Source organism: Polyodon spathula, chromosome 8 (assembly GCF_017654505.1).
Source record: "Polyodon spathula isolate WHYD16114869_AA chromosome 8, ASM1765450v1, whole genome shotgun sequence".
NCBI classification, from domain to species: Eukaryota; Metazoa; Chordata; class Actinopteri; order Acipenseriformes; family Polyodontidae; genus Polyodon; species Polyodon spathula.
In genome coordinates, this window is record NC_054541.1 from 16279580 (window position 1) to 16302399 (window position 22820).

General features: G+C 39.6%; 1 protein-coding gene across 2 annotated transcripts in view; it reads left to right on the forward strand.

The window, feature by feature from the left end:
- The window catches only part of LOC121319518 (synapsin-3-like), a 223186-nt gene that overhangs the window by 146595 nt on the left and 53771 nt on the right, over positions 1 to 22820 (forward strand). For both annotated transcript variants that reach the window (XM_041257035.1, XM_041257036.1), the window contains exon 7: positions 21473 to 21535. In XM_041257035.1, the coding sequence (XP_041112969.1) occupies positions 21473 to 21535 (63 nt within the window). The remainder of the gene's footprint in view (positions 1 to 21472; positions 21536 to 22820) is intronic.

The following is a 22820-nucleotide window of genomic DNA, read 5'->3' on the forward strand; positions in this document are numbered from 1 at the left end:
TAGGAAAAATGAAATATATTGATGTATTTGTCCAAATAAAATTGATTAGTTGTACTACTAACTTCACTTTCAGGGCCTCCGGAATAAAATGAGGTAAAAATAAATATCTATAGTGGCGAATCATCAAACTCATTGTGGCCGGATTTAAATCCAAGTCTCCTGAGGTGAAGGGCATCATAGGCTATTGAATCACCTAACCCCCTGTACTGGCCTCCCACTGGAGTACCTTACAGTATATATCCAGCCAACGTGTTCCAAAAAGGAACTAGAAAGATACTAGAAAGTGAGGTGGGGTAGCAAGAAAGGCTGTAGGCCTCCATCGCATTCAATTAGAGTGTTTTTGTTTTTCTGAAGATGTTAAGCCTCTGGGACTGTATCAAGATGTACTGGTTTCCATGGCTACCAATTGCGATTATTGAATTTATATGGTTTCAATGTAGGCCAAGAATCAGCAGAGGCCTGGGAACCAGCGCTTTGACAAATGTTAATTCAACAACATTCCGTCCTTCCAAAGAATTCATTCAAACTAGATAAACAACCTACATGAACTCTTGTTTGTGCCCCTGTATGTAAATGATATTACATTGTGGCTGATGTAATAGTGTTTTTCATTGTGGTCTTCAAATGGTTGCTGTCTGAGCAATATATACAGTCAATAAATAAATAACACTGAAATAAGTTGCCAAGCGTAGTACTGTAAGTGCCCAAATGGTCACTTTTTCAACATTAAAATTACAAGAGGCAGTGCTCTCACGAATTCACCACCAAGGGTAGCCTTGCAATGGCCAGGATCTTGAGGATTAATTGTACAAACCACTCTTCCATTTCACTCCCATGCCTTATTTGTGGAACTCTATTCTGGTTGACATTAGGCAGGTTGAAACACTGGATTCTTTTAAGTCTAAATTGAAAACATACTGTTTTGAATGTGCTTTTATATAATTGGTTGTAGCTGGAGTGTGTTGTACATTGAGGTCTCTTGTTTTGTTTTCAATTTTGCACAGCTCTGTTCTTAATATGGGTATGCTGATACTCCGGGTAATTGCCTTCAAGAAGCATTTGTCAACAGGTATTAAATAAATCAAAACACACCTATTTATTCATGGGTTCATTTCAAAACAATAACAGCTGCCCTTCCCTCGCTTTAACAATTGAGTTCCAATCAATAGCGAGAAATATAGCCTTACACGTCTCCATATAGCCTTACACTTCTTAAATAATGTAATTTTTATTTTCATTGTTAACATCCTGACAACTTTTTACTCTCATAACTTTAAAGTCTGTTTCAAAGCTCTTTTCAAAATATCCACTCTAGTGCACAGATAGTGTCACAGAAGTTGTAAGTGTAAAAAGTTGTCAGGATGTTAACAATGAAAAGAACGGTGACAGGTATGTAATTTAAGCAGTTGTAGTAGCATGTGGGGACGTGTAACGTTATATTTTTCAGAACCCCATTACTTACTTTTTAAATTTAGCAATGTCCTTTTTTGAATGCTCTGTACTGCACAACACTTTTCCTTAACTGACCTGTTTTTGTTCCACCTTACTAGTTTATTACTGAAGGAGTGTGTTATGTACAGCTTACTGAAGTGTACTGCTCAGTACCGTATTGTAAGCCTTCAGACAGCCCAGCCCATTGTCTAAACATTGTCATTCAGTTTCCTGCAGTTGGTTTGCACAACTTTTTTTTTTTTTTTTTTTTTAATGTAGTGTGGCACCCTTATTAATGATGCACTTTTGCCTTTTATAGAGTATCTGGGAATCTGACCAACATGTCTTTGGTATGGCTGTGAAATGCACTAATGGTATAGTACAATAGTTTTGTTTCACTGACACTTCATATTTGTTCTCTTATGAGAAGTCTCGTGATGCTGTGTAGGGAGAGTAGATTGTGACAGTATGATATCTGTGAAAAAAAAAAAAAAACACCAATGTTTTATTATAGGGCAATTGAAACTTTATTAAAGCAATTCTTCTTATTATTATCATTTATTAAAGCAATTAATATTATTTTAATTGGTTATGTATTAAAACAATAATTATTTATATAGTTACTGATGGAACAAAATCATACATATGAATGCCTTTGTACAAACAAAAAAAAAATAGAAAAATGGTGAATTACATTAGTAATTAAACAAATAGCCTTTTTTGCATTCCCCAAACAGCCTCCAATTGCACTGTTTGTGTTTGCGTTTTTTCTGAACTGTCAGTGCAGATTTTATAGCCCATTCCTCACTGTTCTTTCCACAAGCTAATAATACCAGATCTTTCTCCCTGATGTATTATTGTAGCTAATAAAGTATTGCTTTCCTTTGCGCAATTCTTGAGTTTGTGTTGGCTTTCCTTCCAAACACTCCCTCAGCGAGGAGAGTTCTCAGAGAGCGTACTCAAGATGAAGCTGTTTCAAAGTATTTGAGCTGTGTAGGCCGGGCTCTCCTGAGGCATCATTCTCATAACATATCACTGTAGGAGACTCCACAGGAGTGGGATCCTGATCGAGCTACCAACAGACATTCTTCATCAACACGAGGCAAAGGATGACAAGGATTGTTTTTTGTGTATCTAGTTATTTTCACCTAGCGACCTGGTATTGCATTTTGAGTATAGGTTGTTCACCAAATAATTCCAGTAAAGGTTCCCCTGATATGTATTGTCATCATTTCGTAGGCCTCACATTTTTAAGTATGAAAAACGATAATACACATACTGTGTACAGTGCAAACTAATACATATTAAATAAGATTTGCTAGAATTATTTATCTCTGTGTAACTTAAAGAGACTTTATGACAGGCCTAGTTTTCTGTAGCTATTATAATCTGAAAGTAAAGATAAACTTAATCTAGATGTAAAAAAAAAAATACTTTTGCCTTCAAAATTATTCCATATTTTCTATTTTTAAAATGATAAAAACCAAGGCAAACAAAGGTTTCTCATTAGCAGAACAATATTATCTCAAGGGCCTTGCTGTTTTGTTTTTTGTCATTTGGAATCTATTTTCACTGTGACTGTGTTCTTCATCCTGTGTGTTACATTTAATATCATCCCACCTGACTCCCTTATTATAGGTGCACCATAGAGCACATTGTCAACTGTCATTCCTATGTGTTATATAATACTGTGGCAGAAACAACTAGGTTGAAAAACAGAAAAGACGAAGATCAAAAAACGTTTAGAAAATGTTAATGTTAGTAACAGCAGTGCTTGAAATGGGCCGGTACTCAGTACCACTACTTTGTTGAATTATCCAGTGTTCTGTGTGGCTGTGAATAGTTTTTAGGAGTTGTATTCTAAGCAGTCCATTTCTTAGTCATCAGTGTAGAGTGGATTACACTACAACCCCCAGAGTGCATTGCAAACCCAGAAGACCGTAATTTTGGTATAGAAATGCTCCACCGAGTGTACATTTCCCCTATACCAGTTTCCCAAAGTCAATTAATTGTCTTTGCCTTTGTCTGGCAAATCAAATTAAAGCATTGCATCATGCTATGATCAGCTATCTTGGGTGTAACCACAACATCTATAAAAGGATACTTTAAAACAATAAATAAAGGGGTAGTAGTTTTCTTTTCTTAATGATGCTTCTGCTTATCCTCACTTAGTGAATTTCAACAGGTCATGCAACTTTAGGAAGTACAGTGTGTGGTCTGTTTTGTTGGGACTCGTGAAAAGAGAATTGTTTTCAGGTGTTTTTTTTATTTTTTTAGCTTTTTGTTTGTATGGGAGCAGTACTGTACATTCACTTAATGCTAACACATGCTAACCTGCCTTTTCTTTTCTTAACGGAAAGCTTATAGAAAACAGAAATGTTCCGAATTTCAAGCCTTAATGAATAAAGCTTTAAAAGCCAGCACTGAAGGGATAAGATCTGATGTCAGAACTATGGTTTAATGTAAATAAATTTTTGTTTAAAATTTTTGTTTTAAATAGCATGGTTTTCACTTTGTGAGCCATTATCCATTTTCCATTCCAATCTTCTTAATTACCCTCTGATAGTATTTAAAATATTTAAAAATAACAAGGATAATATTTTTTGTTTTCAAATTGCCACAAACTGGGTGTGTCCTCGGTACTCGTTTCTTTCTTTTTTGTTTCAATGCCATTAATGTCAACACAGGGATGGAAATAAGCCTCCTATTGCAATGCAGCTCCACCCGTTCCAGGTTTTACTACAAGCTTGGTTAGCTACAGTGTATAGGTAACAAGCTCAGGTGTGTCTTATCAATCTCATGGTAAAACCTGGAATGGATCAAATTACTATGCAATGGGAGTCTTGTTTCAGTTCCTGCAACACAGTAGAATCACAGTAGTAGCAACAACCATGGCGCCCTATTGAGTGACACAGCTGGTGATATTTTCAACACCATTGTCATTCAAAGCTATCATGCTGTCTTCTAGAAATAATAGCCAGCAATAATTGAGTAAAGCTTCCCTGAGACAGACAGCGAAGGTGCCTAGAGGGCCAGGTGGGGGCAGCACAGAGCAGCAGACCCACACCCCTCCCTGTGGTTTTGCTTGGCACTGCAGACTCTACCAGCACATGGTCTATTAAAAGAGTCCCATTAGAACGCTGACCTTTTCCACCACAATCCAGTTGCGGTCACTTTGGCTTCTGCAGGCCCAGCTGGCTCTTTGGTATTATTGTTCTTGTTGTTTAAAATGAAAAGTACATCAAATAAAGACCAGATGGTTTGTCCTGCGATAACACTTTGTGTGGATATTAATCATCTATGTTGTCAAGCGGCATTGGTGTTTCAGTTTGAGAGTCTGTGTCAGGGTAGCAAAGATGCTACTAAAATCTGCACAGTGTTACATCACAACTGCTATGCCCATCCATTCCGCAAAGATCCACTGTACTCCAAATACCAATGCAGCCAAGTTCATTACAGTTCACTGTGGTGTGCTCTACAAGGATGGGTCCAAGGGGGTCTTTCTCCTGCCCTTTTAAGGTGTAATTAATCACTTTTGAGCAGACCGGGACTCTTCATTAAAAAGGCTGAGGCACTTCAGCTTTCATTGTACTGTGCTGACAATGCTATCTGTCCTCAAAAAACCTCAAACTACACACTCTGTGCCATCTAGTCTAAACCAACCACAGTAGCACAGCAGACATTGATAATGTTGCCAGTGCTAATAGGAGGTAAAGAAATTGAATTTTAAAGCCTTGGTTACAGCACTGCTGTAGAAGGGGGCAGCTATAGTGTTGCTGATTTGTGGTAGAGGAGTGGCTTGAAGCCTTAGTCATCGCTGTCTTGAAGGGAGGGGGCAGTGATAATGTTGTTAGTGCTAATAAGTAAGTCCAAGTTCATTGCCAGTTACAACAGCCAGGTGGAGTGTGGATTGTTTTGTTTTATTATCAACATGACTTAAAAAAGTAAATAATACAAAAAAAAATTACAAACCTATTTTAGATTGGTGGGCTAGCATACAGCACTGAAGTGTCTGTGGTCTATCAGTAATTTTGAAGACCCCTATACACTAGTCAGTGAGCACACCACTGAAATATATACAGGGGGGTCCCCGAGTGGCTCAGCTGGTAAAATCACAGGTGCAGGGTGAGTCGTACAGTGCAGGTTTGAATCCAGGCTGTGCGAAGTAGGCTAGTCTTCGCTGGGGACTCCAAAGGGAGCATCTCATTGGCTTTGGTGCTCCTATGGGTATTCAGCAGGTTTCATTTGAATTTGTGAAGAAAATGTATTCATTCTATATGATGCAAAACGTTTGGCCATAACTGTAGATCAGTATGATTGATTGTGACAGACTGGCAGAGTGGACCCAGGACAGTAACACACAGGACAGACAGAGACATGGAGTTTGGTGAAGCTGAGTGCTTGGTTGCGCTCAGCATTTAATAAATAAAATAAAAGATTTAAATAAAAACAGCACACAGTACTCTAGGCCAAATTAAACAGACAAACTAAATGTACTAACACTAAACGAAACAGACACTAACACACAGGGACGAATACTAAACAAAACAAGTAACGTGTTGGTCCTCCAGCACGATGTAGCAATTGCTTACTTTACTTTTTCTCTCCGTTCCTTCGCCCTGAACACACAACCCTCAGTGAGTGAAAACATGCTGCTTTTATGCAGCTGTACTGAGACACGATTGCTAATCAAGGAGTTTCAGTACAACTGCATGTGAATTAATTTTAGTGCAATTTCCCATGCTCACATATTACATTTTACCTGCACGTGACGTGCTGTGCAGTCCTTGTGCCTACACCGCAGGCATTCTTCCTCTGCTGGTGGAGATGGGGACAGCAGGCATTCTTCCTCTGCTGGTGGAGGTGGAAACAGCAGGCATTGTTCCTCTGCTGGTGGAGGTGGAAACAGCAGGCACTCTTCCTCAGCTGTTGGAAGTGGGAACTGCTCCCTCTCAGGCTTTGGGTGCTCACAGTCCCCCCATCTGGGCTCTGGACACTCGCAGTCCCCCCTGTCTGCGTGCTGGAGGCTCGTGGCCCCCCCCCCAATTGGGGCTCTGGACGCTTGAGGTCCCCCGGTCTGGTGGGTGCTGGACGCTTGCGGTCCCCCCCCCCCCCCCTCTAGGCGCTAGTTCCTCCTCTTCGTACTGTATAGGGCAGGTGGCCAACATGTGCACATACGCCCCACAGCCTGGACATAACTCCACCGCAACGTTCCTCAAAAAGGCCTCCAAGTCGTTATCCTCTGGCTCCTGTTCTGGGCAGTCTTCCTCCTCCTCCTCCTGATAGTGGCGGAAGGGACAGTTGGTGAACTGATGTTTTTGTTCGCAGAGGGGGCACAGCGGCGATGGATGACTGTATCGCTCTGGTTGTAACTACAAAAAAATCCTGTATTACTGCTTCTGACCTGACTCCTCTGCAGGCGCTCTATCCCACGAAGACACCATATGTGACAGGCTATCAGAGTGGTGACGTCAGACCCGGAACAGTAACACACATGACAGACAGACATGGAGTTTGGTGAAGCTGAGCGCTTGATTGCACTCAGCATTTAATAAACAAAATAAAATATTTAAATAAAAGCAGCACATGGCACTCTAGGCCAAATTAAATAGACAAAAAAAACATACTAACACTAAATGAAACAGACACTAACACACAGGGATGAATACTAAACAAAACAAGAACCGTGCTGGTAATGTAATGTGTAATGTGATACTTTGTAACAACTGTAAGTTGCCTTGGATAAGGGCATCTTCTAAGAAATAAATAAATGAATACATACAACTAGAACGGCCAGGCAGTTTTACGGCTCCCAAGCCCCAGTATCAGTACCCATTTAAGAGTGTTTAGTTCTCAATGTGCCAAGTTTAAAATCAGCAACTTCAACTGTTCCACAGAAGATTTTGAAAGTTTTTTTTTTTTTTTCAAAAATGCTTCAGGCAGCCATCTTGTTTAACGCGAGTTTCTTAAAAGTCAGTTGTATTGCTATAGTGTCAAGGATGATGCTTATGAAGTTTCGAGTTAGTCAAGTAAACCGTTTGTCAGCTGAGGCAGTTTTAAATTTCAGATGTAAACATACACCTGGTGGCCATATTGTTTTATAAAACATCACCATTTTCACATATTTGTATCCCATTATTACTGGGACGATACCTACCAAGTTTTAAAACAGCAGCAGTTTGTTGTTAGGGGCACGTTTCGATAAGATTTGTGGCAGCCATTTTGACATTAAAATTTATCACAGCAACTTCTGCTTCGCAAACTTGATGCGGGTTTGGATGCTGATGATATATGCTAAGTTTCAGAACAATCACTTCACCGGTTCCCAAGAAGAAGATTTTGAAAGGTTTTATCGAAAAATGTATCACAGCGCCAATTGCAAGGATGCAGCAGCAAAAAATTTTCAGCATCTGACAGCCAATGTATCCAGCTTGTTACCTGCCAAGTCAGAACCTGATCAGATACACAGCCTTGAAGCATCAGCAGCTTAAAGTTTTGGAAAGAAAAAAAATAATAATAAAAAAATTTTTTTTTAGCAATAACAATAGGCTTCCCAGCCTTTGGCTTGGAAGCCTAATAATAGTATATGGTGAGAGTAGAGTTTAAAGCCCTAGTTTGTACTCATTCTAAAGGGGGGGCAGTGATAATATTGATAGTGCTGAGATCTAAGATTTCTGTAAGGTCGACTGCCATGCACAGCAGTACATGCTATTAACGATTTCAGGGGAAGTTATAAAACCCACTACTAATTATTACTCTGTCCCAAGTTGTAGTTGAGGAATTTATGACGATTGCTTTTCCTACTGCAAAACAATTGGAAACATTCTTTCGCAAGATTGTACAGCAAGTCCTGTTTACCAGTGCACTCCTCTCCTGTATAAAGACACTCAAAATAAAAGAATATATCCGTGCAATTAATCCAGTTATTTCTGGTGTAGTGGCGGTTTCCTTGTCAAAGCAGGCTTGTTCTTTTCCATACCCGTAATGCCCTTTCCTCACACAGGTTTGGTTCAGTATTGGGTTTCCTTCCAGTCGCTGGATTCCTCAGCTCTAAAAAGGAAGGAATTTCACACAGTTGCCTGTAAACACAGGCAATGTGAAGCACACATGCAGTGTACGGTGTTTGCTAGTCCAAGGAAAGGAAAACATTCCACACAAGTGACTCAGAACACTGATTATAAGGTGTAAATGAGAGGTCATTAGCATCTGAGCAGCAAGTTCTTCCTTACATGGGTTGCAGGGCTGAATGGTCAGCCTGTCCTGAGCTGGTGCACCCAGCCTTGAATACCTTACCAACCAGAAGCACATATTTAGGCATCCTTGAGGGGATGGCTTATATATGTTCATTTGAGATCCGTTATCTTAAATATTGTCATTGTTGTGGAGCAATATTATGGTCATTAGGATCACATGACTTTTTGGTTTCCGGATGATAGTGAGCACAATCTTTGGGATATTGTCTTCATACTCAGCCAGTCAAGTACACAGCTATATTCTGTGATTTTCCAGGTCAGGATCAACTGTGAGTATCATACAAGAAGACCCTTTTGTGTCAGTAGGTTTATGAAGGTAGTCGTTACATATTTTGACACCCCAGTAGAATCACAAAATGGTGAAACCAATACACACTGTTTGTATATTTAAATACGCAAAGAATATGACCTTCTGATGATGTTTCTGGTTGGAGTCCAGTTTCAACACTGTGGCACAAGGGAATCCGTTTCGTCTTGACAATGACACATGGAAGGTGAATAATATGACTTAAAATGTACAGTTGACCCTGTCTATTATGGTATAAGGGCGTCTTCTTGTGAGCACTGGGTGGCCAAGAAGACTGTACCAAAGTGTGAGATGAGAAGACACTGCTATACCATAAGAGACAGGGTCAGCTGTACTGTACATATTAACGTATTATAAATAATGTTTTTATTTAAGAAAAGAACAGAGTGCATAGTTACTGCCGTTAGAACATTACCATTGAGTGTTTTGAAGTGGCTTCATGACTTAGATCAATATTGAAGATGAAGAATATGCTGTAAGCACTGGCTGAAAGGTATTCTATATACAAACAATTTTTAGAGTGGTGTGTGATTATAAAATCCCAGGCAACCCAAGCTTGTCAGCAAATTAAAATTGCTATTACAGTTTCACAAGTTTGAGCGGGAAAATCTCAAAGGAAGTGGCAGGTTTAATTGGGGTAGACACCGTGGGGCGCGTAGTGATTGAGCTGGGGAGAAGGGGGGGTTGAAGGTCTGAAATCACAGGGCCTCAAAAAGGGAAATATTGTTTAAATGCTTGAACTGAAGTGCACACTGAAGAACACTGAGCAACAAAATCGAGGAAAGGGCTCAAAACTGGCAGGAAAAGCATGGTCTTTGTTCATCAGTGTCACGCACAGCTATGGTTCTCTCCACCAATACACAATATACAGTTCCAGCTAATGAAATACTTGCATACATCTTACCTGGCATGCCTTTCCATTCACCATGTAGGTCAGTAATGTACAATTTTGGAACAGACTTTTTTAGCAAAAATGCATTTTCATTTTTAAAATGATATTTAATAACACACTCAGCATATTTTCAGAGCGTTTACTTCAGTCTTTAATTAATTCCAATTTTCTGAAAGAGGCTAAACACATGGTAATTTTACAAGACTAAAGCCGAGCAAGTTCTGTATTTCAAGTTCTCTTCAGCACTCTCAAGGTGTTTGTATGACACTTAGTAAGATTGACATGATGTTTCCTCCATTCAAAATAGATGTGTAAATTAAAGAATGGAGGAACGCTTTGAAAACCCTGCCTTACTTCAGGCAGCCTGCCAGTTCTGCACCACAGGTCAATTCATCAGTGTCTTCAGGATCAAAGTTGTTTGCTGTGACATGTGCTTTTTTCAAAACTGCACATGTGAGACCTGCATAGACAATGCAAGTGCAGGACAGGTAAGATCAATGCAATGATTAGCTACAGCTCCTTTCAAATAAAACATGAAGTATTATTTACTTGCTGCACAATGCAAACCAACTTAACTAGCTGGAAACCCAAAACTATTTGTATGTTACTTTCCTGTCTGAATTTGATATGGGCGGTGTTTCAGAATTCTCAGATGTATAACATTCGTTGTTATTTTCACAAACAAAGAACAGATGTTGGACATACTCTTATTTGTAAGAACCTAAAACGGGTGGCCAAAGTTGGCCCTTCCACTCCTGGTCTTTGTTCCAGCCCTGTTCTAAACTACCATCCAGACCCAGTTAATGATCTAATTGTACCAGTTGGAGCAGAATGGCCCTCCAGAACAGTGACTGAACACCCTTGACCTAAAACATAAGAACATAAGAAAACTTACAAATGAGAGAAAGTCAGTGGATTTAAAAGGATCCGAGTGATTCTGCCTCAGCAACATGACTTGGTAGCCCATTCCATAGTCCTTTGTCTCCTCTTAATTTCTAATTGTGCTCTCTGGTCTTAGTTTCTGTACTGCACTTAAATAAATGGTTTGGCTTAACTACAAGTATGGTTCATTAGAAACAGTTTGAGTGTCAAGCCCTTAATGTTTAACTATTGATAATGCGTGCCAGGATTTCTGCAACTCGTAGTGCAACTTGAAAATTAAAAGAGTGCTTTCATTCAGAGATGTTCTGAGCAGATTCTGCAGCCCATCTCTGGTGCTCTGGTTGGCTGTTGTCTTTGTAACTGGAAAATAAAGGGGCATCTGGGAACTGAACCAATGAAAAATCAAACAGTTAGTGACAAGCAAAGGGAAACGACAGATAGAGAGGCTTGTCAAATGGTTGCTAAAATGTATTATTTTATATATATATATATATATAATATATCTATATATATATATATATATATATATAATATATATACGAATGCTTACTGACGCTTAAACTGCTTACGTACATGTTTTGTACATTTTGGTAATTAAAACTGGTGTTTGAAATCACTGTTTCCCTAGTACAATAATCACGCGCTGCACCTTTACTCTTTACAGCCGACAGTGTGACAGCAAATAAAAGGTTAATTATAATAACACCTATGCCTTCAGTTCAGTTATCAGAAGAGTCAGTTCACAGGCTGTCACTCTGCAGACATCTCTTATACTGTGCAGCGGAACCCAGAAGAAAGGTCACATTTCCAGAATACAGAAAACTAATCAGCTGCTGACTGATTCAATATCTGTCCACAGCTCATGGGACTTCTTTCACTTCTGTTGGTATTGGATAGGGAAAGACAAAGTATTCAATTTGCAGGTGTCTAATTAACCCACATATTCATTCTCTCAGCCTATACAGTAGTCCGGTTCCTTGGTGAGCAGGTGGCTGTCTTCTTGTTAAGGTAAACATTGGGTTCACTTCAGAGCTGATCTCGACTCTTATCAATTGATCTAGCTTGCCTACGGAATGCCTTCCTTTGTGTTTCAGTGCTGGAGTCAGGGTAAGAAGCATGCACAGCATTATGTTCATGCTGTCACCGGGATTCCCTTGAAATGGGACTCATTTCCACCAGCTGCAGATCAACATCCAAATCAAATTCAGTTGGGACTCCATATCACCTATTGGGATGCAGGCTGGCAGAACTTGTTCTCAAACCAATGGTGCAAGTGACTTAATGACATTACAAAGGATTAAAGAGGCATTTAGGTATGAGTTTTAACATCAGGTTGGCTGTGATTTCTTTTAGGGACCAATCACCCTTAAAAGTATTCTAGGTTATGGATGTTATAGTGAACTTCTAGTGAGTTATCTTACTTTAACTATGTTTTACTACACTATGCTTTTACAGTGGTGTACCACAGTTGTCTTTTTTTTTGTCAGTAATACACTGTTTTCTGATATCCAATGGATATCTGACAGCCTTCTGGGTTAGTAATCTCCAAATACATTTGCAGGCTTAATATGCAACAGATATTTTTGTTTTATTTTTATTTTTTATTTTTTTACTCAGTTTATTCAATTTCAATCTCTGTAAATGTATTTTTAATTTTTGCGGGCTCATCTGGGAATCATTGTACCCAGTTTGGTATCGATCACAGGAAATATTGTGGTGTAAACAAGCTAACGATGCCAGCTTAATTCCGAGCAAACAAGGGAGCGGCCATCTGCTTGTGGCTTGGGAATGACAAATTGATTAATGAAAAGTTATATTTGTAAACCTCTGAATTAGCATTTCTTTATTGAAAAGCACATTAGAGATTGGCAGTGAGAAGCACCCGACAGTCTGTTTGTATTTTTGTATTTTATCCTAAAGAACAGTTTTGCAGTCTTGACCAGCTTGAAACAGGGTAGGTTCACAATAGGGCTGCCACGGATCAATAATCATGAGATTAGCCCAGGTGCAGTTGCGGGTGTGGGTGCTGGTGCATTATTTTGCAACTTGACAGTGAAGGCTAATGCCCAGCCTACAGGTGTTTAGTCTTTGTTGTTTGAATCTTTTATTTTGGCCCTTGTGTCATGTTTTGTTTGTTTGTTTCTATTTTTGTGTTTGTTTGTTTAATAAATGCGCACAACAGCGTTTAACTCCAGCTTTCTGTCTCTGGGTCTCTATCCTGCTGGTAACAGCTTGGGCTGTGATGCTACCCTGTCACAGGCTTCTATACATTTTAACGAACCCCCCCCCATCACTTTGGTGATGCAGCCCTCTCCTCACAGAGGTCTATCAGTAATAATAATAATAATAATAATAATAATAATAATAATAATACTGGAGTATAGAGTTGACGTCCAGTTGGTTTCACAGAGCATGATCGAGGGCTTCCTGACCAATGGTATGTTAGGTTTTCCAACACTGTTGCTGATCAGTGGTCTGGGAGGCAGCCAGTGATGTCAAAGCCCTGGTGAGAAAGACATTGCGGGGGCTTTAAATGAGTACCTGGCTTCTTTCCCATAATCCCTTCTGTGGCATTCTGTAATCTACTTCAATCTCACACTTCATCTTGGAAAGTCATCATCACCACGCTACTATCCTTGCTAGATCTAGCATTGGATAACTATTGCGTATGCAGTGCTCCGGAGTGAATATTTATGGGGAACTTACAGGACCTTGGATCCAAATACAGTGCTCATAATGACTGGGCAAATGGCACTGTTCACCTCAAACACTTACGTTTTAACTATATCCAGAGAAGCACTTCATCAATTATGATGACCCTTGGTTTGGCCAATCCTATGAGAGTATCAGCATGTTTGTAAAACATGTTCGTACAGTTAATAGACATTCTACTTTTTCATCTTACCCATATACAAACTTCCCACAGCAAAAGCATAGCAAAGTGCAGTAAAGCATAATGAAAGCCTGGTCAAGCATAGGAAAGCACTGTTAACAATAGGGAGGCAAGGCAAGCATATTAACAAACACGGCAAACCAGGGTACTTTGTGGTAAATGTATTGTACAACCATGGGAAAAGCATGGGGGAAACCTTTGTCCTTTGTCCTCCAGGGGTCAGTAACTTAAGCGTAAGCTTGTTGTGTAATAATATGAAGGAGGGCAGTGGATGTAATACCCAGCATAAGGGGATGAAGGAGGGCAGTGCATGTAATACCCAGCATGAGTGGATGAAGGAGGGCACTGCATGTAATACCCAGCATGAGTGGATGAAGGAGGGCACTGCATGTAATACCCAGCATGAGGGGATGAAGGAGGGCACTGCATGTAATACGCAGCATGAGGGGATGGAGGTCAGTGCACACGGTTCTCAGTCTGCATCCTGCAGTGCTCTTGCGTGCACAGAGTGAGTAGGAAGCTGAGTTGTTCTACTGGAGAGGCTTTTGTGCACGGAGGGAGGAGAAGGGAAGGGAGTCCTGACAGCTTTTGGCCAGAATTGCATTTACCTTATTTTGATTTTTGTTTTAGTGTTTTATTGTTTACTGTTAACAATAGGGAGGCAAGGCAAGCATATTAACAAACACGGCAAACCAGGGTACTTTGTGGTAAATGTATTGTACAACCATGGGAAAAGCATGGGGGAAACTGCTCAAATGCCGTGGTAAATTTTTACAAGGGTAAATGCAGAGTTTGATCTGAGTTCAGTTATGTTATTTATGTTTAAACATACTCTCTTTTTGATATATTATATTTAGGTCTTCTGATTTTTGGTTTTAACCAATAAAGCACTATAAAACACACCCGATACAAAAAAAATTAAATTACTGGATACCCAATAAACACCGGAAAACACTGGAAAAAAATTGTTACATACAAAGTATGAATGTTGATGGAGTGCTGTGTTTAGTATGCATTCATCTTTAATCGTGAAATTACTTAAGCAGTCCTCTCTTTTGTTTCCATCAGATGTCTGTTAGGAGACAGTGTGGTCTAGTTCTTAAAGAAAAGGGCCTTGTAACCAAGCAGTCCCCCGGTTCAAAACCCAGCTCAGCCATTGACTCATTATGTGACCCATCGAGTGAAACATTGTTGTAAGTGACTCTGCAGCTGATGCATAGTTCACACAACCTAGTCTCTGTAAGTTACCTTGGATAAAGGTGTCTGCCAAATAATAAAAGTAGAAAACCAAGCAGTATTGTCAAGGGCTTGCTATTGAAAAACATTGTCTGTTTATTGGTTTTTCCAGTTTTCAGAAAATATCAAAACCATTAATACATCAAATACAAAAAAAGAAATAATATTTGCCTGTGTGTTATTAAAAGAGAATTTTGCAAGACCCAAATTTACTGAACCTTAATTCTGGTGCATTTTTTTAGTCTGTTTTAAATGGCTGTTCTGCATCCTTCTATCAGAGTGGTGTTTATTTGTTTATTTATTTTTTGGAGTGAAGGTTCTATACATGTGCTGGAGTTTAATAATGACACTGAAACTGGGGCAACCTTTAGACCTGCCTTCGAGCAATTGGGGAAGTTCTCATTAAGCTTGATATAAAGACGCATTAGTAATTACCACTAGAGAGGCCCCTGAGAAGGTGTCCGACAGTCCCTGGCATGTGTTGCCCATGTGGCTGTAGTAACACAGCATCCCTGGGGAACACAACCACGGTGCAATGTAACCACAGGACTGGCTGAGAATCGGTGCACTTTCCTGGAAGAGTTTCTGAAGTGGGCTGCCGTGGATGGTATGTAATTGCTCTTTTCCATGGCGTGTTTAACAGTCAGACAAGGTAATTGGTATTTACAGCTTCCAGCACCCAGCTCCAGATGTTGGATATACCTAACATTCCTTTTCTAATAGTTCAGACATCAGATGTTATTCTAAATTTTTTAAGTGTACAAATAATACTTTTTCACATAAATAACTTAGCTTTTCCGGGTAGATTTTGGAGCTGCTGTTTGTATAGTCTGATTTGAGTCTGTGTAGTCTGAGTTCTACTATCCTGAAACTACCTTCATTCTTTTTCCCCAAATGAAAACTGGCAGCAGTGTTTGGTCTGAAGAGAGTGGAATTGATGTAAAAAACATTTAACCCCAGGCTTTAGATAAGCTACACTGCAGGGATGGAAATAAGACTCCTATTGCATAGCAATTTCACCCTTTCCAGGTTTTACTATGAGATTAATTAGAACCAGTGTATAGGCAACAAGCTCAGGTGTGCTGTGCAATGGGAGTCTTATCTCCATCCTTGGACTCCCTACTGTTTGTATTAATTCTAGGGACAACTGGGGAGTTCATCCAACTAGTAAATTAACAAAGTATCAAATAATTTGCTAATAAAAAATATGATTCATTTGAACATAGAGAATTGAAAAGGTAATTGCAGTGAAGTAGTAAAAGTGCTGTGACCAGTGTCAGTATTGCGTATACTTGTTCCTAAATTCCAGTATACATCTGGGGAAGGCTGCTTGGTTTATTTGTTTTTTGGATTAGTTTGGAATGTAATGGACTGTGAATTCAGTAGTCATGTGTGTTAGCAAAAGTTTTTTTTTTTTTACTGCCATCAAGATAAACCGTATTTTGCCGGTCTTCACTGGGGATTCAGAAGGGAGTGTCATATTGGCTGTCGATTAGGGAGGCAAAACTGGCAGTGCCAGGCTCTTGGTCAGCTGAAGTGGACACTGCAGGGATGGCCTTTGTCCTCCAGGGGTCAGTAACTTAAGCGTAAGCTTGTTGTGTAATAATATGAAGGAGGGCAGTGGATGTAATACCCAGCATAAGGGGATGAAGGAGGGCAGTGCATGTAATACCCAGCATGAGTGGATGAAGGAGGGCACTGCATGTAATACCCAGCATGAGTGGATGAAGGAGGGCACTGCATGTAATACCCAGCATGAGGGGATGAAGGAGGGCACTGCATGTAATACGCAGCATGAGGGGATGGAGGTCAGTGCACACGGTTCTCAGTCTGCATCCTGCAGTGCTCTTGCGTGCACAGAGTGAGTAGGAAGCTGAGTTGTTCTACTGGAGAGGCTTTTGTGCACGGAGGGAGGAGAAGGGAAGGGAGTCCTGACAGCTTTTGGCCAGAATTGCATTTACCTTATTTTGATTTTTGTTTTAGTACATTCTCCCCCACTTGTAGCATGCGATATGAAATGTGTTTGTTTGGGAGCACTGATATGAATTATGGTCTGGAGGATCAAGAGGAGGAAGTCTTGATGGGTTGTTCCTGTGTGTGCAGTCTGCTTTCCTGCCTTGGGAACTTCAGTAGGTGGGGCGGTGATGCAGCACAGAAAAGCATTTGACATCGTTGAGCAATAGATCCTTTCTTTGGTTTTTTTGATCATTCCTTTTGCCACAGACAACCAGAGTGGAAAGATCCCAGCTCTGATATTCAGCTGAAGACAATGGACAGTGCCCCGAATCCCTTGACTACCATCTCCTCCCTATTGCTGAAGATAAACAAACTCAGACAAGACATTGTTTGTGTTTTTAAAAATTGTTTATTTTTTTATTTAGTTTTGTGGTGGCTTGCAGTAACCTTGCTGTCTTTGGGAGAGAGAATTAGTCTCTCACTTCAGTACCTGTTGGAATCTCCAGCACAGTCAGTTCAAATGCTTTTATTTAACAAAGCAGAGATTATTAACTTTTACATGCAGTTATCTCAAAGTGTGTCTTGGGCATTCATTTTATTAATGTGAAGTGCGAACAAACATCTCCTTCGTCTCTAGGGCCTCCGAGTTCTTATTAGCATTAAGTTGTCTCCGGGCCTCAAGTCTTTTTACCTAAACTGTAGCCAATGCGTTTCCTCAACGCCAGCTGTCTGTGTTTATCTTCATAATTGATGCCACTGAGTGCATCCTAATAGCTTGTGTTCTGCTGTGCTGCCTACATAATAAAAAATAAAAAACTAAATTCACAACTACCTAGCCTATATTATTTAATGTATTTTTTTTGTAGTCTCCAAACCAAAACAGCCCAACATCTTGTTGCAGACACACTGCTGCTGCTGCTGCTGCTGCTGTCAGCTGTAAGTGTAGACTTGGGTTAAAGCAATGTTCGTGTAGGGTGAGTTTTATTTTATTATTATTTTTTTCTTCTTTTATCAATGTCAGACTTCTGGAGTCTTCTGAATGACTTTCAGGTTTTTATTGTATTACATTAAGCCCTTTAAAAGACAAAACCATAACAAAATAATACTGTGTACTGATCAAAAAGTAGAGGGGCAAAATGTATACCGGTATAGCCTCCTCTGTGAACTATGGGTTAGGCGCCTACGGTCTCAATCAAGTTAGTCACAAAAATCAAGTGCCTGCAAAAACATTTATATAGTTTTCCACGATAAAAAAATATATACTCCCCCTCCTTCGCTTTTCTGGCAATGGTTAAGTAATGACGTATATGCCTTTGTTGCCAAGTTCGTTAGCAAACATGGAAAATACAAATAAAATCTGTGGAAACAGCCAAGGAAACAAAGACAGAAAAAACAAAACAGTAGTCATAAACATATAGTGCAGTTTAAATAATATTAAACCTTTTCTAAGCAATTTTTTCATGACTTTTCCAATACTTTTTCCAGGCCTGGAAATCGCCGTTTTAAAATTCCATGACTTTTCCATGATTTCCATGACCGTACAAACCTGGCATTATTATTAACCTCTCCCCCCACTACAGTTCTGTCCTTTTGCAGCCTAGAAGTGCCCTGCAAGTTTGCCCAACACATTAACAGAACATAAACAACCAATCACAGAACGTGCAGTCTGGTAGCCACGCCTGCCTGCTCGCGCTGCAGTTTTGACCGAGAGAGCTCTCAGCTGTCAGTCTGGTGCGCAGCAAAACACAGACTAACCTGCTGAAAGAAATGTTATAGCCAGGCTGAGCTTTTTTTTGTTTTCTTTGGGGGGGGGGGGTCTATAGCCTGCTCAGCCCCCTCCTCGGTTCGCCACTGTATGTGGATGTGTATGTGTGCGTGTGCACGTATGTATGTGTATGAACGTGTGTGTCTGTCTGTGTTCATGTGTGTGTGTGCGTGTTTGTATGTATGTGTAAGTTTCTAGGTGTGTTTGGAAACGTCCATTGTTGCCTGTGAACCCCTGTGTTACACGGGTAGTGACCCGTGTGTTTGCCCCCGCACTACCTCCAACTGTCTGTCTGTCACGACCAGCCTGCTCAACACCTGGCGCCAAGGCCAATGGCAATCTGCCACCCAGCCCCAGCTGCTCCAATTATTAACATCTCACCTCATTTCCTACCTGATATAGAAGTTTCAACAAATTCCCCTTTTTATTGCAGAGCTGTGAAACCCAGAGCCTGATTTATGAAGTGTCTGGAGACTGGACTCTCATGCGGCACAAAGAGAATATTCATGGGATCCGTCATCAGATCTGTGCCAGGGACCTTGACTCCAGGGCTTGTCAGCCTTGGCCTTGCTAGAGACAGCGTGATATTTCAGTAATGTGGGAGAGAAACGGACTGTAAGCTGTACAAGCTGTACAGGGCCAAAGTCTAGTCCAGTGTTAGAGACCAGCTTAGAGACACTTTGAGTCCTCGAACTACAGTAATGGCTTGCTTTTTTCCAGTGGTTTACAATAGTTTTATTACCCTCGCTCAGGTTGACTGAGACACAACATTGACTGTAATGAAAGTGGCTGATGGCCGTCTTCAGCACATGTTATTGAATTATGATAATCTAGGAGTAGACAGAGACTGCCTGTTTGTCTGGCTGTCTATCTGTCATATCTAGAGATGTGCAATTATGATTATAGATAAAGTGTTGTATCTATTGGTATGCAGTTATGATCAGACTTAGAAAGTGCATTCTGGGGCTCAAGCTATTATGAGCATCAGAATGTTTGGGTATGTTTCTGGCTGTCGGTTCATATTTTACACTTATGCTTTGAAGTACATCCAGAAAAGCACTTCATCAATTATGATGAAACTTGGTAAAGCCAATGCCACGATTTGTTATTGAGAGTATCAGCATGTAAGATATATGGAGGCATCTCTGTTTGTAAAACATAGGAAATGTAGTTCTGAGAGTTCCATGCGGGTACATGTGAACATGTGAAGTCATCGTGAGGCAATGAATGCAATTTAAAAGTTTTAAAAAGTGGTCAAAATGTAAAAAAAAAAAAATTAATTAATTAAACAATACACACACCTTACATAAACAGTTGTAACAACACATGGGAACATGTAACACAATAAAATAAAAGGTCCTTATGTACCCTTTAATTCCTGTGTAAAAAAAAAAATGAAGTAAATATTACAAAACAAGAACCAAACAATCGAGTATGATAATTGAAAGATCTCTTAAGCACTCTTGTTTGTTTTACCTGAATGTGCTTTTCTTCTTTAAAAAAAAAAATAGGAGTAAATTAAAGACTGGATTAAACTTTTTGAAAATAAAGCCCAAAGTGTCTCCTGAAAATATATATAAGACAGCCATGTATAGTGACTTGTAAAAGGTGTACTGGAGTCTGGAGTAAAGCCTTTCTGAAGCTAAGATGGACTTCACTGTGTTTTAATAGATGTCATTATTATTATTATTATTATTATTATTATTATTATTATTATTATTATTATTATTAAAGCATTTAGCAGACGCCTTTATCCAAGGTGACTTAAGCCGGGCTTACACTGCACGGTTTTTGCAATCAGGAGACGTAGCGCCACTCACCCTTATCGATTGAACTACGATTTCTCACTGTAGATCGGGGATTGCAAACTACACACACTGCACGAGATATCTTGTCACGGACTGCGCCTATTTTCATTGCAGAATCGTAGACATCATTCGAGAGAATTGTGGACTCAAGCAAGGAGGCGATCACTGTTGTCTGTGAATTGTTTTGCAAAGAAAAAAATAAGAAAACGCAGAGAAGATCCATTTGGACGCACAATTGCCTTAATAGACGTGGCCAGTACGGACTGATGATGCAACTCGAGTCGAGGTGCATCCAAAATAATAAAATGGTAGTAGTAGTACAAAATATTTATTAGATTAAAAGATTGCTGTGGGAGATTGGCCATCAAGCGATCTGCATCAGAATACCAAATTCTTATGAACTTTTAAACTAATAAATACTTTGTACTACAAGCGAGTGTTGTGCTTTTGAACAGGCTAGAATACAATAATAGTAGGCTACTACAAGTTTGTTATAGGTTTAAATATGGAACAACATAATCTACATTGTCTCTATTTCTCACACACACAGACGCGCACCCCTCCTCGTAGTTTGAATAAATTAGCAATACAAGCATACAGTAGGGGTTTGAAAGGGATATCGAATACGAGTGACTGTAGAAATTGATTGCCAGGAGAGCACACACTACCACACACAGTACCTGCTTCGACGTTAACAAGTTATAACAATTATTTACTTACCAGGTACCTTCAATGAGCGATCATGGTAGAAATGTCACTTATGTCAAAGAGGGGCACAACCTTTCTCTTTGTCCCTATTGTTGCTAGCTTGTCCTACTGGCTGCTGGCAGCATTCGTCAAGAAATCGGCCTGTAGCCCCTTACACACTTCACAAATTGCTTTGTCGAAGACAAGCGGTAGAATCTTTAATTCATTGGGAAAAGTGACTTGAAAGCCATTGAAACCCTGTTTCATGCACTTCATTGCAAAAATAAGAAAGTTTTCATTGTTTTATTTGTGGGACCCATGTGTCTCATAAAGAGTTGACCCACTGTTCTCTTTAATTTCAGCTCACAACGACGACCTTTCCTGTAGTGGTTAAGCTCGGGCACGCCCACGCCGGTATGGGCAAGGTAAGCCAGGTTTCATTATTATAAAAGACTAACTAGAATAAATTGTACTCAAGTAGCTTCTCATGACTTCACCTCTGGAGACCTCACCATTTTTTTAACTTTTGTATCAAGTTTGCTTCATTCTTTTGGAATAGAATTTAACAACTCTGTTGTTTGAAAACTATCTATAAACATTTTAGATGCAGTTATTAGCACTCCAATCAACAGAATACATTGTTTATGCCTCGTTTATAAACATTAGAAGTCTGTAATTCCTTTTGGAACAAAAATGCTCCTGGTCCAAAAACTTAAACCCAGTCACTTGAAATTTAATTTTTTTTAAAGAAAGCTCTGTCTGTATCTTCGTCTTTTAATACAAATTATTTTATATGTCTGTGCCAATACAAAGAATGCATTTACTACTAGCATATTTCCAAGGGATATATATATATATATATAGATATAGATATAGATATAGATATAGATAATATTTGCCCCCTGTCGGCCCATCTTGCTCGTTTGGTTGTTAGTAGCTTATTGATCCCAGAATCTCATCAAGCAGCTTCTTGAAGGAGCCCAGGATGTCAGCTTCAATAACATTACATGGGAGTTGATTCCAGACCCTCACGATTCTCTGTGTAAAAAAGTGCCTCCTATTTTCTGTTCTGAATGCCCCTTTGTCTAATCTCCATTTGTGACCCCTGGTCCTTGTTTCTTTTTTCAGGTCAAAAAAGTCCCTTGGGTCTACATTGTCCTTTTAGAATTTTGAATGCTTGAATTAGGTCACCGCATAGTCTTCTTTGTTCAAGACTGAATAGTTTAAATTCTTTTAGTCTGTCTGCATATGGCATGCCTTTTAAACCTGGAATAATTCTGGTCACTCTTCTTTGCACTCTTTCTAGAGCAGCAATATTCTTTTTGTAGCAAGGTGACCAGAACTGAACACAATATTCAAGATGAGGTCTTACTAATGCATTGTACAGTTTTAACATTTCAACACTTTTCACAATGTATCTAAGCATTTTGTTGGCTTTTTTTATAGCTTCCCCACATTGTCTAGATGAAGACATTTCTGAGTCAACAAAAACTCCTAGGTCTTTTTCATAGAGTCCTTCTTTAATTTCAGTATCTCCCATATGATATTTATAATGCACATTTTTATTTCCTGCGTGCAGTACCTTACACTTTTCTCTATTAAATGTCATTTGCCATGTGTCTGTCCAGTTCTGAATCTTGTCTAGATAATTTTGAATGACTTTTGCTGCTGCAACAGTGTTTGCCACTCCTCCTATTTTTGTGTCACTGG